General features: G+C 38.4%; 1 protein-coding gene across 34 annotated transcripts in view; it reads right to left on the bottom strand.

The window, feature by feature from the left end:
• Positions 1–22377, bottom strand: part of LOC135200192 (ankyrin-2-like) — a 702328-nt gene that overhangs the window by 669776 nt on the left and 10175 nt on the right. For 2 of the 34 annotated variants that reach the window (XM_064228594.1, XM_064228593.1), the window contains exon 1: positions 10286–10720. The exons of the other annotated variants lie outside the window; for them this stretch is intronic. In XM_064228594.1, the coding sequence (XP_064084664.1) occupies positions 10286–10351 (66 nt within the window). In that variant the 5' untranslated portion in view covers positions 10352–10720. Of the gene's footprint in view, positions 1–10285; positions 10721–22377 lie in introns of those variants that run through there. 34 annotated transcript variants of the gene reach the window in all.

Here is a 22377-nt window from a genome sequence, read left to right on the forward strand (position 1 = left end):
CCTCAAGCATATTAACCGAATGGGTAGCAACAGCCTAGAGTACTGCTCTCCCATGAGGTATTTAGAATCAAAATGTCACAGGCTACATACAAACCACTATGAAAATAGAGCAACTTGAAGCAAACTGATCACGAAATGAGCAACAACCTACAATCTCCAAGCGCCTCTAAAGAATTGTTAGACATACAAATATCCAAGTCTTGCCAAGGAATGAGCTTAAAAATGACTCGCAATTTCGGCTTATTTGCTTCTCTGAAATCTGACTGTGGCAACTGGACGACGCGAGCATCAATCAGAGTACATAAAACTCTCAATACATAGAACTGGTGAATGTGACCACTAGACTATAACCCACTTGAGTTTCTCCACATTTTTGCATACTGAAACTATTAAAACTAAAGTCGATCTTTGCAGAGATAAAAAAAAATACAAAATTTTCCTGTATCTCTTTAACATATAAAAAGTACTAACACACAGTAAAGGTCTACAATCAACTGAGTAAACAGCAAACAAGTTTTAAACTGAGCCAGCACAGTTACAATTATTACCTGATAAAAGTCAGTGCCAGAGTAGGCAGCAACTCAGTCTATCCTGTGCAACCTCACAAGTATTTCAGCGCACACCTGTAAGAATTGCACAGGATGAAAAATGAGGAAACAAAAATATAAACACAGGGAAATGTTGCCGGAGACAAAAGTGCTGAAGTACCTGACCTACCTGCCAAGAATTTAGTATGGGGACATGGCCCAGAGGTCACATTGATTACATGTGCTACAGAACCTGGCTGCTAATTACAAACAGAAGCCACTATATTTCAAGCCGAAAGTAAATGTTTGGAAAAGAAAAGAATAAAATGGAAATAACTTCAAATTAATGGTACTGAAATTCTCTGCATACCATGACTCATCACAAAAAAAATACCCAAAAAATGCTGACCATGCGATTTCCCACATTTCAAGGCACTGAAAATAGAAGACATACCTGCCGTCTTTCCTCACTCAAACGTTCTGCCTTGCAACCTGCTGTATCCTACTACTTACCTGAAAATACAAAAAGAAAATATATTAACGGATTAAAAGATGAATTCAAAGAATGCCGGGCACAATTTACCTCTCTTCTACAAAAAGCAAGCTTAATATACAACGTACTAAGTCAAGTCAAGTCAAGCACGCCACTTCAGTCCAGTTTTGGAAAACACTCCTGCAATGATACTGAAATAGACGGACAGAGAAATTTACAAAGCAAATAATGAAAAAAATAAAATAAAAATAAAAAAACAGATGAATCTACAAGTTGTCTCTTCTCTGGCGGAAGTATGCTCTGCAGCCTCGGTTCGTTGAGCTTGAAAAGAAAACTAATAAAATACTTTTCATGAAGTTAAATGTTCCATGCTTCAAAGATCTTCTCTGAGCTACGCACGAGCCCTTCCTACTTCCCCTTCCACCGGTTCTCTATAAAAAATAAAAATAAAAACCTTAAGCCTACATCTTTCGAGCACAGAGCCAAAATCAATACTTCTAATCTACCAAGATTAGACTTCCGGGTGGCAGAAAAGTATGGCCATTTTTCCCTCCTATGCTGCTGTTGCCAACACTACTAACAATACATCCATTACAATGGACCTTACTAACAGTACTACTAATGTCAGTGCCGAACACACAGCGTATAAACCACAGATAAATAGGATCTCATTATGGTTTGTGTCAGGCATCTGTTTCCCAGTAATATCAAACTTATTTTCGTAATCAGTAAAAACAAATCTGGCCCCATGTGCATAGCACCAAGAGCGCGTATCTGCGTGAAGGCGCGGGAAGGGCAAACGGAAGATATCTCCCTGATCATTTGAGGGAACGAAGGCCGAGGGAATCCAAAATTAGCCAGGGGCGTCGGCTGGGACACCGCCACCAGCTTTTCCGTAACTTTATCTGGCACAGATATAGACATGAGACACACTCACGAACGTACGCACGGCCAACAAACAAACCTCCAACAGTCAGCCACATCACAGCGGCTGTTCCGACAGCCGGGTCTCAACCGCCCTTCTGTCTTCCTCTACCCTGGGGGCTTCCTCCTGTATGGTACCCACAGCCACTACCGGTTAACTGCCAACACTCACATAAACTATAGCCTGTGCTACTATCTCACAACCCGATTCCCAAACCACATGCTGACTCACAGGGCTACGCTTTCCTTCGACGATCAACAATGTTTACTTGAATATCTTTACCGTGCGTAACGTGAACCCTTATCATTTGAATTATGTCACTACTGGTGTCTATAAACGCAAACTTCTCAGACAATGTTATGACCCTGTTGAAGATAAGCAAAGAAGACCCCACTGTATAAAACTAGCTGCTGACCAAGGCAAGGATATTTTGAATGATCTCTTACTATTATTCTATTTATTTTTTTCCAATATTCTATTTCTATCCGTAGTTCAATTTAGAAAGAACTGACTGTCAGTAGAAATAATGATCATATACAACAATAAGACCTACGTTTCCTTTAACAAAATTATTCGAAACACCTGAAAACAACTATGAATATCAACAAAAATCAATGCGTGTGTTGAATTGAATTGAATATAAAATCTAGGCCAAAAGCCAAGCACTGGGACTTATGAGGTTATTCAGTACTGAACGGAAATTGAGAGTAAAAGGTCTGAGAGGTGTAAACGGAGGAAAACCTCGCAGCTGCACCACGAATCAATTGTGTGGTGAGGGTGGTAAGGAAGATGGAAGATAAGTGAGGGTAAAAAGTATAATGGAAGAAAGAGAATATGAAAGGAGGTACAGTAAGAGGAACGAAATGTGTTGCAGCTAGGGGCCGAAGGCACGCTGCAAAGAACCTTAAGTAATGCCTACAGTGCACCGCATGAGATGCACTGACGGCAAAAAGTATATTCCATTCAACAGCAAATGGCTAACAATCGTTTCCATAAACAACCAAATGTGAACCCCAAAACACGCACTGGATTGTCGTCCAAGATGAAATCCTGTTCTTCGGCGCCCTTAACTTAAAGCACTCCTGATACTTTCTTCAAATGCTTCAGGTATCTGAAGAGCCTCAGGGGCTTCTCCTTTAAATACCTCCTTGATGAAATTCAATCCGAGACTCAGGATCCTCAGCATCCCCAAACCGCTTTACACCACTACACTTCAGCCTTATTTTCTCTGTCTCTGCAAGGTCTGGCCAAATCTTACTCTACTCTAACGCTGTGGGAGAAATCACTGCTCCGTTGTGCATGGAAAGATGGCGCGAGTGTAAGAATTATATGGCAAAACGTTATTACGTATATCTGGGAATGTGCATGATAGGAGCTTGATTGTGAAAGCAAGACAGATAAAAACACAACAGAAGAACAGAGTTTGCACAATGAATGGGGATCTTTTTTCTTTTTGTAAATTGTTATGAGTCTAAGTATATAAGGTTATACGGCAGACAGAGAAGAACCGAACTGATTAAGGGCAATTATAACTTTTAATGATGTAAGTGCATGGCAGAAGTTTGACTGAGAGTGTAGACCGTAGTCGAATTCTTGACAGAAGAACAGCGTGCATTTACATAAGGAATGTTGAGGAAAAACTGTAGCTATGTGCCACGCATGGCCTAGATAAAGTTTATGATGGTACTGGCAACCATGCAGTGTAGAGTTTGCTGGTACTTGATGAACCCAATTTACTGGGAGCATAAACGTGAATCTTAATAGTTTTGTGAAAAAATGGGTCTAAGACAAGACAACATTGTTTCCTAGCTCCTTACTAATTATATGGATGGAATAATGCACTTACATCTATTGTGAAAATAGATGTAAGTGCAAGGTTATAGTATAAGAAAAGGCTTGTGGTGAGGTTAGGTGGAACTAAAAAAGCTGCCGAGACTAGTAAAAGTCTGAAAGTATTTATTGGAAGAAAAAGTTGAAAGTCTATGGTATACTAATATGAACTAATGACATATAATAGGATGAGAAAAAAGTCGAGTCAATCAACAGATATGTGTGTGTGTGTGTGTGTGTGTGTGTATTTGGTGAATAATGTAATATTAAGCCATTTCCCTATTAGAGGGAGCTGCTTAGTATTCCGATTTGTTATTTTGGCTACAATATGTATGCCAGTATAATATCTAACTACTGTAAAAAGTAACAGATCCTACTACTGCAGATTACTGTCCTTATCTATTCCTACGAAAAAAAAATAATAATAATAAACCCATTTTGAAAAGTAGTGGCTGAAGGAAATTTTCAAAAGCAGCAGTTTTAAGGAAACAAATCTCAAGTTAGATTTTAAACAATCTGTTCAGATTTTTCGCAATTGCCTGAATAAATCATTGCCAAGTTTCAAGGACAAACCTGACAGCAATTATGCAAATATAAATACGTAAACGAATGATTATGCGTTACAAACTACCGTCACATAAAATAGTTGTTCTCTATCCATGACCCATTTAAACCGGATCGCAATTTAAAAGAAGTTTAAATCAACAGCAACTAACATCTGGGATACACTTCGAAATGCTATACACGACACTCACCACCACACAGCATACGTTACTCCCTACCCAACCCATATGCTACTCACTAGCCACCACGTAGTATGGATGCTTTGCACAACATCTCCACGTGATGACCTACGCGTTGCCGATGCGGATTCAGTGATACTCGAGAGCTTCTACAGAACACCTGTCAAGCAGAGCAGAATGGAATATAGAATTTCGGTCAAAGGCCAAGAGCTGGGACCGATGAGGTCATCCAGCGCTGAAAAGGAAATCGAGAGTAGAAAGGTTTGAAAGGCGCAACAGGATGAAAACCTGGCATTTGCACCATGAAACCATTGTTAGGAGAGGGTGGATAGCAAGATGGAAGAAAGAGAACATGAGTGGAGTGGAGGGGGCGGTACAGTAAAAGGAATAAAAGGGGTTGCAGCTAGGGCGGAAGGGAAGCTACAAAGTAATGCCTACATTGCATGGTGTGAGGTGTACTGACGGCACTTTCCCCCTACGGAAACCAAGCAGATCATAAAGCCACTAAAAATGCATCAGATTTTTGGTTCAGATGTCATTCTTCTATAAGAGGATGGATTTAAATTCATATTCCATAAAATGCCTTTCTCTTCAAAACGGCCAACTCGTAGGATCTGGTCGGTCATTTTATCCTCGATTAAAATAACTGCGTTTTTATTATCCCTCATTATATATTTTTTTTAAAAATTTAGGATTTAACCTCCCCTTAACTGAAAATAGATTTGAGCATCACCGAAGAGGTTCACAGGAGGATGGTCACCATCGATGTCCACCCGACTGACATGAAGCAGCCAAGGGACTGAAATAGCTGGCTTCGCCAAATCCCTAAACTAAGGAGGTTAAGAGCGCGTGGCATTCTAGGGCAAATCCCATTTCATACTTGGAGCCTTAGTCAAGTACAAATCAGAGCCTCTTCACAAACCGTCTCCCTTCACGAGGGATGAAGATGGAAGAACTTCTGGTTAACCGACGGTAGTCAAGACAATGAAGACAACGGGAAAAAGACAAGGATTTTTCTCAATTCTTGGCGGATGCGTCAAAAAGCAATTCTTCAATTAGCATATAAAGCGCGTGAAATCAATGGCATGTTTAAAAGACTATCCATCTACACACTTACATTGTGGTGATAAATTCTATATCCACTTTAAAAGCTACAGGAAGTTATTTTTACATAATGTGACTTGTGAGTGTACCGAAAACATATTTTACATTATAACTATATTTGAAATATATTACTATGCCATGTTTAAATGGAAGCAAATGCTCAAGCCTCAAGTCAAATCACCATCAGATTACGCGATCAAAGATATCGAATGTTTACAGAATAAAACATGAGGCGACCCCTTCAGTTTGTCAACCAAATGTCATGAGGATTTCCGTCGTAAGAAATCCCGGTTTAATCAAAAACGAAATTACATCAACACATCACCTCTGTATTGATTGTGTCGTTTCTATGATCACGAGAGATGAAGGAAGGGTGTCATAACTTCTACGACAATAACTTCAACAACCATAATGCATCTCTAAGCTTCACCTGTTCTTTTGGGTGCCTCAAAGAAAAGCAAGCAAGCCTGACTTGACATTAGCAAACTAAAAAGGTCTCTCATGTTTGCTTTTATTGTAGCTCAACTGAAAACAAAGGAACAGTTAACACTTTGAATAACCAAGACCTTCAATCTTCCCTGGAATGGAAGGAAAAATCCTGCCTGTTGTACTTAAAACAAAAATAAATTAAAAAAGAAAAGAAGAAAAGAAACATGACTAGCCCCTTTGCTCACTCACCACTTGCAACTAAGTACAGGTGGCCGATACCACTTGGATGATAACGAGAACAGGTGTACCATCACACCTGCTCCCAACTACTGACTCATACCATTACTTAAGATCAGGAAAAGCGGTCGCCAAAGCTTATCGCGATTATCTGCACCAATCCGAATAAGCTGGTCTTACACTTAGACGAGTGAAAGGGTACATGGATGAGTGCAATTACACTATATAGCCGGTGTTCAATACTTATGACCTTGAAAACCGAGACGAGACTTACTTTGCTTCATTTATGAACTGCGAATTGTAAAATATATGTTTGAATTCTAAAGCACCGAATCTGTTATGATCCGCAAGTATAGTCAAGACTTAAAACTGTAATGTCGGTTTTACATTTTGAAACTACCGTGGCCTGTGGCATGACTACCTACTCGTCTTATGACATGGAATCAGTGGAATCAGCTCCAGTACATTCGCTTCTGAATACGAAAATACACCTGTATGTCAAATAACAGGCAAGAATTTTTAACTCACGGGTATCAATCTACTTAAGGCTCTACTGTTCCTTTTTCTGTGTTCCCTTCACAATGTTTAAGTCCGTAACTTTTTTCATTCATTTATGAATTTCATGTAAAACTAGTAAACCATGAGTAGTGCAAATAACCATTGCAAAAGTTAGCGAAATGCAAATACGAAGTACTACTAGGTGCACAACTGACACAAGGACACAGATAAAATATCAGTAAAGAAAGAGAAACATATAATTATGAAGGTATCGGAATAGGACATTTCTTCTTGAAATGAACAACACGCTAACAGCTAACGTATTTATGTAAAATGTGTGAATGTGCAATACTCATCACCACAATACACACTATACTAAGTTCCACAAAACATGATATCTTCCTAAATAATACCAACTTAAATAAACGGTTCAATTTTTAGGTAAATTTTAATTAAGAACATTCCCCCAAGACCTTTGCCAACACTGCACTTAATTGGCCTTAGCTTCAGCTGGCATTTTGCGACACTGCATTGCATGCCAACGGCCGTTTACATTTGGCATTGGAAGCCACTTCTAAGTTACTTAAAATGTCTCGCAATTTAGACTGTCTTGTTGTACCGAAGAATAAATATCTATTTACGTACAATAAAAAAACGTATTAACGTTCACACACTATTAGAAGATAAAGAAGAATGAAAAATGCGTCATTGTCTAAAAGCATAGCAACCGTGAAATGCCAAAATCTCGCTCTTTGCTGTCAATCTATTCGTCGTTAAGAGAACACTAATCTCATATTCCAGTGCACAAAAAACAACCTGTGCCGCTATGCTCCTGGACAGGCGATGAACCTAAGCACTTGGTGCCAAGAAGATTTATGGCACAATTGAACTGCCAACTGGGCGTACAACAAGAATTATACGGATACGTACCTTAACCAAAATGTTTTTAGTGTTTATCAATCTTACCATTCACCATTTTCTTTGGAAGTGGAATTAGAATAAGGAAGTTACAATCTACTGGGTAATTTGCACTGACATTCTGTCCAAAAGGGTAATCTTCACAAAATTATCTGTTAATTAAACGAGACCATGTATAATAAATCTTATATTAAAATTTCACCTATGCCATATGGACAGTAACTCCATTTCCATCTGCTGCACTGCAGAAAGTACAATTCCAAGTTTCTTTTCACTGGCAAGTCAATAAGTAAACAAGTTACGTAACCCACGTTGTCTACAAGAAACTAGAAACTTAATCTTGCGTTTTCCATTTTGAAAAGAATATTATCCGGCCATATATTGCCAAAGAGGAAAATATCAACTTCAATAATGACGAACCCTGACGAAACAAAACCTTGGAAGTTTTGAAAAAAAAATTTCACTAATAAGAGATACGATAATACAACTCGAACACTTATTGGCCATGAATAATCCAGACTCAAAAATTACATCAGACTGAAATCACCAACATGTTTTTTTACTTGATTTACTTAGTTCATCTTCGCAATTAGTGAGGTTTTTCTACTTTTAGCCCCGTAAAAATCAAGACCTGAACAAACACATAATCAAAGGGTAAAAAAAAAGGGGGGTTTGGGGGTTGGGATAAGTCACCAACTCGACAACTACACTGACACATAAATCAAGCAATGATGACGAAAGAGGAACGATTATGCCTGACATATGTTGGGTGCAAACATATGCAACTATCACTTCACCTCCTAGTAATTTAACCTATGACAGAAAGGATATATGCGTAGCCTGTTGATACTAGCAACTGCAGTTTAAATAAAAAAAAATACCCGAGAGAGAGAGAGAGAGAGAGAGAGAGAGAGAGAGAGAGAGAGAATCCACATCTAATGCGGCCACTTATATAAATTACACACACATGGTCATGTATGCAATATATATATAATATATATATATAAATATATATAATATTTAGTATATATATATATTATATATATCTAATGCGGCCACTCATATAAATACACACATGTACAAAATTGTATGTACTATATATATATTTATATATATATATATATATATATTATATATATTATATATGTGTGTGTGTTGTGTTGATGTGTGTGTGTGCGTGCGCGCGCGCAAGTACGTAAACAGGTGTGCAGTCAAAGAAATTACATTCATAAACATTTTCCATTCAGTAATCACTGAAATTGCTCATGTATAATGCAATGACTCAAAACAAACTGTAATTTGTGATATGTATGACTGCGTTAGACGGGTATTATCATTACAAAAAAGAAAAAAAAAGCATAAACCCACGCATTAATTATTAAGGTGAAAATAAAACTTGAAGAAAAAGAGTATAATAATAAATCTAACCCCAAATGCCAAATGCAACGTAACTATCACCTACTACCAGGTGCAAGCCCTGCGGGCCTCCTGTAATTCTGAACATTTATTTTCCATCATATTGCTACTTTTATATTTGTTTGTTTGTTTTTGTTTGTTTGTATGGTGTTTTTACGTTGCATGGAACCAGCGTTTATGCACAACGGGTATTGCTACTGTTTGGGATTGTAAAAAATCTCATTTAATTTTCAACCACTGTATTTGGCTTCAGTCCTTTTTATTTCGTTCTCCAATTATTATTATTACACTGCAAATTCGAACCATATCAAGTTGGCAAAATATGATATAGTAGCAACATTTACATTGCCCACAAATTCTTTATCTAAAAAACTTGCCTCTTTTTCTAGGATCATCATATGTCAACTTGACTCTATAAGTAAAAAAAAAAAAATTTAATTATGCATTAATCTCGCGTGTAATCTTGTCTTAAACAATATGAAAGATGCCCACGTTAAATGTACCATTTTCACGATTAGCTTACAAGTTTTCATATATTGTTTGTATTTTACTGAAACATAATATTTTCAAAGCAGAGTTCACGTTAACAAATAATAAATATATCATATTATACTTGTGTTGGAGGTGGCCAGAATGATTCCAAGAGGGCTGCTTTTATTGAAAAGTTCTTAATGGTAGTGGCACTCTACTGTTACGAATAATAACGCACGCGAAAATGGTGCATGATTTCTGTTCTTAAATACCGCTCTTCTAATTAATCACGCAACCTCACTTCGGTCACAAGAACATTGCCAAAAGTTTTAGGATAAACTGAAAAATATATTTCTAAGCAGAACTACGGAACTGAATTAAAATGCCTTCAATTTCTACTACACAAAAAACGATGATTACTGATTTTACAAGTTATTATCATTTGTTTTTCCTGCCTTACGTGAATAAACACGGCTAAGGACATGTGACGAAAATGAGGCTACATCCATACGTGATGAGTAGAGAACTCTTTGCTAAGAAGCTCTCAGGAATTCAGGGGAGCTATGGGTTACTGGGAGAAGAAACCTGTACTTGAGCATTTATCAATGGCACGTCTCACAATTCTAGTTATTAATCTCAGGAGAACATCCGTCTCACAGATCTCTCTCTCACTAGTCATTTTGAATGTACTTACACTTTGCTGCTGCTGCTGCTGTTCCTGCTGTTGCTCCGTTTGTTCCTCCTGTTCCTTGCCCGCCATGTTGTAAGGCTACTTAAGCAAGCCACAACAGTGGGGGTATACAAGCAGACAAAGTAGTTCAAGCAAAGAAACCTTTCTTCTTCCGCTCGTCGCTCGGCACTCGTTCGTGAGGTGAAGATTGGGCGGGGGACTTGCGATGAGTGTTCGACAACGAAGACTGCGACGAAGTTCCCCGAAGGACCCAATGTCTTACAATCTTTCGCGGGACATGAAAAGGGCTCCTTCCACGGGCCTATAAGATGACCTGGCCCCAAAGGACAGCGAGCACCTTCTCCTAATCACTCGCGCGCGAGCACACACACACACACACACGGTAGTGGGGTGTGGCCACTCTCTGTCACACCACCATCAGCACTGCCGGACCAAACCCAAGAAGAGTGCCAAGGTGCCATGCCATGCCCGGGTAGCTTTGGCACTACCCTATCCCCTTACCCCTCTCTTACTTCGACTGCTAAATGCACCATCAGTACCCTCCCCGTTATCCTTCTAACCTCTCCAAGGCATGGGCCTTACCTGGTTGTGTTCTGCATTGACCTCTGTGTTCTACTGGCGATTTTGTCTATAATACAAAAGTACTCAAAATAGTCATTTTCCCTTTCAAATTTACTAATGATGTAACGCGAAACAATAAAAGGCGTGTAGATTCAGATGTCTCAAAGATATAACATAGGTAACTAGAAACGCAACCAGATATTGCGACCTTGGCAATACGATTAGCGCAGTTACCCTAATGATCTAATTTCCCACCTAATTTACGTTTACTAATATTAGCACGTGATGATTAATGTCACTGAAACTGTGCATGAGTACATTTATCTTTCCATAAAAGCAAGATTCTGCAATTATCTTTAATGCACATCACATATAATACCAAATATAAACCTGCTCGTTACTTTCAAATAATATTGCTCATAGATGGACAAACTAAACTAATATTATAAAACCTTTACAGGAGATAATCCAAAGACCGATGCTCCAGCGCATAACAGTCTTAAAGACGAGATACATTCTCCTGGAAACTAATCTTAATCTTAAAATGAAAATAAAATAAAATGAAATAAAATAAATAACAATAACCAAGTTGCAAAGGCTTACGGTAAGATGGAAATCTTTGCTTTTCTAAAATATTTCGAAATACTTCGCCTAAATTCGTATCAGGAGGTTGTATCATATGGTGACAAGAGGGGTAGGACTCATCTCATTTATAAAGAACACGCAAAACCCACTTTCCGTTAATTACAAAGAGACTAAACAGTGACCGGACCGAACCCTTAACTTCTGACGCTCTGCTATTATGCACCTGCAAGAAATCATAAAAAAATTTTGCAATACATACCAACCAACCAAAACTTTCAACAGAAAAAAAAGGACTCGTATGGATAAAAAAAACTCTTTCCTGCTTGTACAAGCTTCCTGTGCTACGGAGTAACCTCTCTCTTTTAGAAGCCCATACTATTTTGGCCGTAAAAGTCTTCGACATCACCTTTTTTATATATCTAACCCGTTTGTTCCACGTTATCAAAAAAAGATCTCATTCTGGCCGTATTTTTCACATTTGCAAACGGTCAGTTGCACACAGACCTTCTTACTCCACCCACATTTAAAAGGAAGCTGTCTCCTATATCAACGTCAGACGCTTTGCTATTTTTTTCTTTCTTAGTAGATTTCGCTTTATCTGCCTCAGTGCCTGGTCACTAGAAAAAAAAAAAAACAGCTCTCATAAAACTCGTGCGAATAAAAGGAAATGTATCATCAAGAAACTCACAGTTATTTGGGGAATTCTCTAAACGGCACTTCCGCTTGGACCCTCCCAGAGTATCCCAATCATTAGGGACACCAAGCGCTACCAGAGAAGAGAAGAGAAGAGAAGGGAAGGGAACGCAACGGAAGGGAAGGGAAGGGAGGCACTCCAGACCATTTCGAAACACCCGCACCAATAAATCTATCTTGCTCGCAGTTCCTCTCCCTCTCGTACCCTTGCGTAAAATTCTTCCTAGCTCTGATTTCCCTCACTTTCTTCCCTTTAATTCTCTCTCTCTCTCTCTCTCTCTCTCTCTCTCTCTCTCTCTTTGACGAATTCTTTAGAAACCAACGATTAGGCCTAAAACCATAACAAAATAATAGCAACATAAAGCTGTGAAGAAAACTTTTGAAGTGTACGGGCACAGTTAAAACTAATGGGTTTCGGTAGATAAGAGTAAGGAATGTATATATATATATAGATATATATATATATATATATATATATATATCTATATATATATATATATATATATATATATATATATAAATTGTAATAGCCACAATGCCTTCTTAACTTCTTGAATTCTTTGCTCTTTTATTTGGATACGCTTGTAGTGACAAGCGTATCCAAAAAAGAGCAATGAATTCAAGAAGTTAAGAGGGCATTGTAGCTATTACAATTTTATATGTATCTGGTAAAAAAGTGACCAGTAGATTCTATATAAATATATATATATGTATATATAGATAATATCTATATATATATATATATATATATTTGTACACATACACACGCCGCACGACTTGCATTAAAAAACTTTATAAAGATAGTAGTTTCACCGCAATCACTTGAACTATATAACCCAACGGGGGGCTGTCGTGACGTCTGAGAGAAGCAAAATCCAAAACTAATCCAAACACAGTCGAAAGAATGATAACGTAAAAAGGCTTAGCCTGAGGTACATCAACTTTCCCCCGTAAAAGGGTAGTGCCATCACTGCATCTCGCGTGGTAGGCATTACCTGTGTTTGCTGTGTACCTTCGGCCCCCAGCTGCACCAATCGTCTAGCCTTTACTGTACCTCCTTTCCAACTTACTTTCTTCAGCCTTGCTGTCCAATCTCTCAAACGATTTCATCTGGGTGGAAATGTGGAATTTTCTCCCCGTCCCACCTTCAGAACCTACTACTTCACCGCCTGTATTTTCTAAATCTATTTTATCTTCGTATTCAACCAACCCAGCCTCCCTCTTTATACTGTCCTAAATGCTGAATGGCAGAGGACCCCAGGGCCTGACTTAATCAAATCCAATCAAATATCAAATCTATATGTTGCTGAGGTGAACATTTGTCATTAAGGCAGTAAAAATCACCTTATACCTTCTTCCCTTTTATAGTGCAGCAACGAAATGGTAGAACTTTCCGATAATTTTGCTGTTATACGGTATTAACAATTAATTTTTTAACATTGCTGACACCGGTAGCATTTTAGCCTTTCATAAAGCTATATGCCCTCGACCTACCATTAAGTAGTACGATACATTCGGAACATAATCATGCCTATGATATCTCCTTAGACCTAGAAGATACAGTCATTTAAATTTGCTGATAAAAAAAGCCAAAAAGAGGCAGACAACAGAAATATTTACCGCTCTCTCGCTACAAATAACATAAGCGTAACAATAAGGTACATCGGAAGCTGAATGATACATGCGAACTTCCTTTTCCATACAGGTTCAGGGCAGATCTATCTGCCATGATGGAGCTGCTAAGCGTACAAAATGGGCCAATTTAATACTCAGCAGGCTGGTCACGTAAGACAGATATCTCACTGTTACTCTCCTTACGGAATATGGCTGCTACAAATAATAATAATAATAATAATAATAATAATAATAATAATAATAATAATAATAATAATAATAATAATAACATAATACAATCAAGAGCGCATTTATGCGGCAACACGGAACACGCCGTAACAGTCGACATATATGTGCTTCTTGTAAATGTATGTCACTTTGATAACCATACTGTACAGGATAAATAATGATATAGCTAGGTATCCTAGGTATATCAATGAAATTAGTGCATTGTTCACTTGTGTTACTGGACGTTGTGTGCCGAAAAAAAAAAAAAAAAACTTTACGAAAATAAAAACAGGGTGAGCACAAAATTTAGAACAGGAAACAAAATTGCACCAAAACAGCCAAAAAAAAAAAAATAAATAAATAAATAAATAATAAATATATAAATAAATAAATAAAAAAAAAACAAGACTACAAAAAGCAATTGGGAAACCCAAATATAAAACAGGTCCTGTGAACATCAGCTAAGAATTCAGACAGAGTGAAAAATGAGATGTGAATGACAGAAGCAGAGAGAGAGAGAGAGAGAGAGAGAGAGAGAGAGAGAGAGCCTTGCTGTATTGTACTCAGCTAAACTCAAATATAAATGCTACTCCAAAGAGCTATTTTCACATTCTTGTGGTCATGGCCTCCTGATGCATGATTGCAATCCTAATGGTCCGATGGCGCCTGACGGCCCCACCACCGCCACCATCCCAATCCTGCCATTATTGCATAACGGGCATATATCACTGAGGGTATAATATATCACTGTAACCCTACGTGGGTGCCAGAAAGACCAGAAAAAAACCTTGCATCACGTACACGGTTAAATCATTCATGATTTTAGCAAATACAGTAGCAATTCAAAAGAAAAAGTTACATACCTACAACAAGTAAAAAATTCGCCGAAGTTTCATCGACGCAATCGAGTTTTCTGTATAGCGTATAATCCTGTATGAAACATCTTAACCGTGGTCCATGAAACTTTCAGCCACGGCCAGGTGGTGACCTGCGTTGCACGATAATAGCTAACTTTAACCTTAAAATAAAAACTACTGAGGCTAGAGGGCTGCAATCTGGAATGTGTGATGATTGGAAGGTGGATGATCAACATAACAATTTGCAGCCCTCTGGACTCAGTGGTTTTTCAGATCCGAGGGTAGACAGAAAAAGTGCGGACGGACAGACAAATAGCCATCTCAACAGTTTTCTTTTACAGAAAACTACAAAGACTGAAATGCCCAGTAAATTTCTGTTCACTTAAATACGCTAGTCGACCGGCTGTCGTGAGAAAGATGGGGGTGTGTGGAAATTCGAAGGGGATCTAGTAAAGGAAAAGTGGTATATAAAGCAAGTTCCTTATATTAACCAACAGAGAGAGAGAGAGAGAGAGAGAGAGAGAGAGAGAGAGAGAGAGAGAGAGAGAGAGAGAGAGAGAGAGAGAGAGAGAGAGAGAGAGAGAGAGAGAGAGAGAGAGTTAATTGATATATTTTTTACCCACATTTATTTAATAGATTTTACCTTGTATTAAAACAAACACGGGATTCATAAAAATATATTGTGCAAGATGAAAAGCTTCAATAAATAATGAAGCAATTACAAAGAGTAAACAAAATCCTAGGGTCTGAATTTGTTTATAAATATTTCATGAAATATTTTTCACTCGTGAGTAAGCTCATTTATATACTGCGCACTATAAATGTTACTAACAAGGCTGTCGTAATAAATAATCAAATGTTTTCTAAAAGAAAGTTGAATATAATTCAACAAACTAATACTGTACGCAGTAATAAGTCACCATTTTCTTTAAAACCATATTATCTAACATCAACATCATGATTTGCCTCATTGCTGACACAGTCATGGTTCCATTCACGTTTCACCGACGATTTTTTAAACCATATAAAGGAGGCAGGATCGAGTCCTTGGATGACTGAAGCTCTTGAATTAAGTTTTAATGTTAAATTACTTTCAAATATGCCTAAAAAGGCCAAACCTTGAAAAAAACTGACATTTTTACTGAGTTGCAATACCGAGTTGAGTTACAATGAGTGCTTCCCCAAGTATAAATATACTTTCCTACCTTCTTTATGTGGAAAACTTTCTCTAGGTTCGTATACCATGAAGCCTGACACAAGCTCTGGGGTTAGTTGGTCTTCGACAAACTACTCGGAAAGGTGGCTTTCTTCACTTCCAGCAGTGGTAATTATGATTCAGACTACCAGCGGATGACATGCTGACTGGCCATGGTATAAGGCCTCCGCAAGTGGAGAATCACCTCACCCTTTCATGTCCCTGTCTCTCTAAGACGATGGGCACTGCTCCTTTTGCAGAGCCTCGGCAACCAGTTTCTATAGAAGGGTCATCACGTCACACTCCAGTGCCAGAGGTCTTCCTATCCATTTACTATTAAACCGAGACTTTAGTGGGCCTTAATATGACTGGAAGTCAGTGATCAGACTCCATGAGAAAGGGAAAACAAACTTTGGAAGAGGGGACCTTCTGAGAGATGAATTTGCAGTCTTGTAGTTTCTTTTCTAATTACATTTTTTTTATATTTCTTTGCCATCTGAAACGTGATTTTTTTTTTATACATTTCCCATTCACCCCGCTCTGTTTTTCCACTCTATACGTGAGTATGCACGCACTGAATAATAATAATAATAATAATAATAATAATAATAATAATAATAATAATAATAATAATATAATTGTAATAAATAGCTGTAACCTCAACTGCTATCTCGAGGCTGTTTAGGACTTCCCAATTCTCTCTCTCTCTCTCTCTCACCAGATATGCACGTAAGGGATGGTCACAGTAGCAAATCAACCTATAAATTTTCACATATGTCTGTGATAATCTGCTGAAGAATATTTAAATAAACAAATGTTAGCAATGATAGAGTTTAATTCAATCTCCAAAAAATAGGTACAAGCGTTTATTGACTGAAACATTTGTATAAAACAGCCTCACAGGAGCTGTGAGAACAAATTAAAATCATTAAAAGTTATGTCGTCACTTTGAAAAGCATTCTGGGATCTGTGTCAAAATGCAAGTATAGAGTTTCTGATCCCTGATTATGCTTGTGAAGCATTCTGATAACCTTCTTAAGCGGACCGGAGAAATAGTTCCCTTACATTTAACTTCATGTATAATATAGGCTATGGGAAAATTTCAATTTCCCACCATATGAAACTTGGTAAACTAAGGCCCAAAATATCAGATGTACAAATTCAAAAGATCAAAAAACTTTTGGAGAAGAACCATTTAATTAACTTAACAGAGTCTAAAAGATCCAAACTAGACTTTTATAGTATAATTTCTAGTCAAGTTAGTTAATTGTACATAATAGACCGAACAGCATGAAAACACAAAGTTCATGCGTGAGCAATTTAATAGCGTTAATAATGATGACAACATTGCTTATGGCGATGATAATTACTATAACACGTTCTAAATATAAATCCTCCGGACAAAATCTGTCGAAGGATAAACACACACGACGATTCCAGTACACCTCAAAACTTCGTCTTCGGGGGTTTTAATGAACTAATACGTTAACTAATATCGACATAAAAAATAACTTTATTTGCTCCTCTTTCAGGCTTGTTGATTAAAGCATCTTGAACTACGAAGAAAATCTAATAATTCGGTCAGATTACTTAATGCACAGTGTTCATAAAAATGAAAAATTGATTTTTACAATCATTAAAAAAAACCTTATTCATTTTCTTGAAGGCACAATATTCACAAGTAAGCAAGTCGTAGCCACATGTGAAGTATGAGCCATTGTTGTAAGCTTCCCCTTCTCAGGATTCCAAAGGGGGTTAGGGAGGACAGCCTCTTGTGAGGAGATGAGTTACGTGGACAGAGACGGTGGTATGGTACCTAAAGAGCCCTACCACAACCTCTCCTCCTTCTTACCTACTGTATGCTCTCACCCAAGCCAAGGTCTAACGCATCTAAGTATAATAACTTGACGACTCGGCTATGGCTCCGACTCCTTCCCGTAATTCCTCCTACCCCGGAAAGGCCCAATTCCCCAAACCCCATTCAACATTCCATCCATACTGGTTTCCATTCACAATCATTCTTACCCCCTTTTAACATCTACCTTCCCCCTTGCCATTCTCTCAACAAGGACTACGGGAGAACGCACGGACTTTTAAATAAACGTACTAAGAAAGAAAGAAAAAAAAAAGTGGGGCTGAAGAAAAGGTAGGGAGTCTTTTCATATGTCAGACGTGATTCCATCCCATTACACACAGATTCCTCAACTGCTCAACCAATAAAAAATATGCTAAAAAAGTGTCGCCAGTACGAGTAACCTAACAACAGCAAACAAACAACCAGGCAACTATCACATACCAACTTAACCCTTCCCTTAACCTTCCTTTAACATAACCCACACATACAAAAGTCCAATAAACAGACTATAAGAATTTCCTTAATCCGCTACGTGCATACCCTATGGGCCTATTTTAGTCCCAGGCGGCTAACTTTTTTTTATGACGGCATCTATCTGATAAGCCTTTGAAAGGTCCGTTAACAGAGACATATCGTCCCTTTCTTCTATAATCATATCAGAATTACTTTTCAGTGTTCATCTCTACTCAAGGTAGACGGCGGCAAGGAAGTACTACCTACATCCCCTGGTCCTACGCCTATTCTGGCATACCTTTTCGTCAGTGCAGACAGTAACCCTAACCCATATCGCTTTCGTTCATGAAACCTGGCCTTTGTAGTAGTTACGCCTGCATTCCTGGAATCTGTGGTTCCACCACCTCTCCGCCCAATCTGTATCTAGAAGAATCATACTATGTAAAATTGAACTAAAGAAGCGAAACTCACATATATAACCACACGTGTAACCCTTGTTTTTTAAGAAACTGATTACGCACACACTACCGAAAATTTATAAAAACGGAAATTCGATCAGACACATTCACAGCGAACTCCAACAGTAAGTAACGAAGTAACACTCCAGATCTTGGTGTCAAAGCCTAATGCCCACAAAACCCTGGACAGCGAGGGGCTAAGCCATAGAGCCCAACGCTTTCTCTCATCTTGAGGGTCTTTTTGGCTTAATAGCCTTCCCACCTAAGCCACAATGTTCACCCTAATAATCCCACAATCATCTCTGAGAATCATTTATTTGCAGAGCTATTCATCTGTCCCTCCTGGGGTTTTTGTAACTGGCGACATTCCCCAGTACCAAATTCTGTCATCCAGTTATACGTTCGGTGAAACGAAGAACAAAAAGGGGGGAAAGTCAGAGGATCATAGTAGTTGTGAAGGAAGACTACCTACAAAGGATAAGCAGAAGACAGGAGAGCCACTGTAACGCAAATTGGGTTTTAAGACTATGTATATATAAATGCTCTTGGCGGCCCAGTTTCTACGAGCCTTCAGCAAACGAGGGTAGGAGGGAGCAGACGTTTCGGTTTAACGGGGGACGTTGTGAAATTCCTTGGAATTGGAAAACCAGTTATGTAGGGATTCTGAGCTCGGATGCTAAACCGAGTACAATCAAAATGGTTGAAATACGTATAATCCATATCTGGACCACGATCAGAACAGAACAGTACAACCAATGCGGCCGTGCTTCTTTGCAAAGATGTGCTCCGGTATGTTTGAAGTCATGTTGTCAGACGACATGCTCATACATCTGTAATCTTAAACATTTTTCATGACAGTTACGTAATCTGAGTCTAAACATTAGAAACAGTTCGGTTTTGTTTGTTTATTTGTTTGTTTGTATGGTGTTTTTACGTTGCATGTAACCAGTGGTTATTCAGCAACGGGACCCACGGCTTTACGTGACTTCCGAACCACGTTAATCTTATTAATTCACGTAACTTACGTATACTTAACAACGAAGTAGAAGTTAACTCACGAACCCCCGTTTCTTCAAAGAGCATGAATAGAAAGACACCTACTACATCAAGAGAGGGGTCACTGTCGTGTGCATATTCTACGTACATCGTCTGACGAAAGCGATGTGCGGAAATATGAGAAGTAAATGGGAGGTTTGGAGGCCATCTCCACTGTGGGATGGATAGAGAGAGAGAATGCTCGAACCACCCCTCCCACTCCAACCTCCTGGGTCAATTCAAGCCTATTAGGTGAATCAGCGTCCCCAGACAGTAAACGCCCTTCCCATTCAGGAGGACCTGTCTCCAGCCTCCCCTCCCACCATAGGAGCCTTCAAAGAAACCCTGTGGTCAGCTGGGAAAGCCCTCAGGGGGCGAGATAATAAGTCCTCTTTGGTAAGTATAATGGAAAGGACTTTCGATACAACTCTCAATTCCAAGTTCAATATTTGAGGAAGTTCAGGGATATACGTTTGAGCGTTTTCTTTGAGGGATTTACGTTTTCCGCCTTATTAAGATTTAAGTTTGTGCATCTTATTTACAAGGAAAAGAATCGCGATTGGGGTTCCATCACTACAATGCATTTATATAAGAACAAAAACTTGAACCATTTTACCCTTACACAAATTTGCCACAAGACTAGAAAAGACACCGATATGTCGCCTTGAATGACGACCACTGCTACAAACTGAGCTGTCAATGATGTCCATGTATTCCCCACATATCCAGGTAGCCACAAATCACACCGAAGACGAGCCAAACTGGTATAAACTAGTACGGTAGCTAAAGCATTAAAAATAAGACATGACCAGTAATGAAACATGAGACAGCCAAAACCTGAAAAATTAACTCCGACCACACCCTTGACACTGTAGCTATTTCTAGGCACAAATAAACGTTCCAGAGCGCGCCAGAGTCGCCTGACCATTTTACAACTTCAACCACCTTAGCAGGTTTGAAACTTGCCCCTATGTCCATAATCTGAGCCCATGGATGTTTAGCACGACAAAATCCAGTCCATGAAAAGATCCTTCCGCCCCGTATAAAAGCGGGATTAAAGTTACAAGGTAATCACGGCGATTTTCAAAACTTCGCCACTGTAATGTTGTCCTTTCATAAACGTAAGGGCAAACATACCAGACGACGCAGGCGTGAGGGGCAGCCTCGTTGGCACGTTAATCTAAAACGCACTTTTCTAATGAATAGCTTGAATCAGAGAGGAAATTACGCTTGACATCCTGGTTGCTCTAGTCTAATAAAAAGTCTCGTTAGTTGTAGGCTTTTCCTGAAATTGGCAATATACGAAAGGCTAAAACGGTTCACGTAGCCTACCACTCCAGCTAGTGGCTAGGTTATAAAAGGCAGAGGTCTCTAACTGATGACCAGTATATACTGGACACAACAATATTCATACTTTCCACATTCATCGGGCGCACCTATAGGCAAGGAAGAATTCAGCATTCCGCTAAAAGGTCAACGAAACAGAAGCAATCACGGTTTACCCGCAGCACAAACAAAAAAGCATCGTAATATCACATTCAATACTTATAGCAAAAAAGATAAGAAGATAAGACAGGAATTAATGTATATCTTCCAATTCCATAAAAGATAACAAAAACCTATTTTTAACTGGAATGCAGTACGTGAACCTCTCTAAACCCCACATTTTTTTTAACAGATAAACACTAGGTTAATTATAAAATACTCATAAAAAATCGAACCTGATATGTTGGTAATTCATATCTTTAAAAAACATCTCTTCCAATAAGTAATCGGTTATTAAATAAACAAATAAATTATATATATATAGAATATATATATTTATATAGATATATATATGGTGCATCACTATGCCGTGACCGGAGATAATGAGTTAAAAGCCACAATAATGTATGATATAATTTTCAAAATACAAAAAAAGTTTTAAAAATACACTCATACATTATCGTGGCTTTTAACACTCTCTCTCTCTCTCTCTCTCTCTCTCTCTCTTCTCTCTCTCTCTCTCTCTCTATATATATATATATTATATATATATATAGATATAATATATATATCTATATATATATATATATATACAACTTTAATTGAAAAACATCTATCCAGCGTGACAAATGTAAACTATACTAGTTCATCAGTCATCAGAAGTTGTCACTTGTGTGTGTGAGAGAGAGAGAGAGAGAGAGAGAGAGAGAGAGAGAGAGAGAGAGAGAGAGAGAGCACTATCCCCGTTTAGGAATATGGTAAGAATACCCCGAAGCACTGAATAGCAGAAATAAAACATCAGAGCCAACATGTGAATTAAATCATTCATTCGGTGAGGTACACTAAAACAAATATTAACGTAATCACGAAAACCTATTTCGGACAGATGGTAATCTTTCTAGACCATTTGAAGCACTGCAAGCGATGAGGGCTTGATCAACAGACACGAAGCCTCGCACGATCTTGATTAATTCTACCTGGACCTAACATGCCAACCTTCTACCCTTTCCCCTCCTAGCTACCTATCAGCATTCGACACACCATCCGAGGACTAAAGATAATACCGTCAACTTCAC

This window comes from Macrobrachium nipponense, chromosome 26 (genome assembly GCF_015104395.2).
Source record: "Macrobrachium nipponense isolate FS-2020 chromosome 26, ASM1510439v2, whole genome shotgun sequence".
NCBI classification, from domain to species: Eukaryota; Metazoa; Arthropoda; class Malacostraca; order Decapoda; family Palaemonidae; genus Macrobrachium; species Macrobrachium nipponense.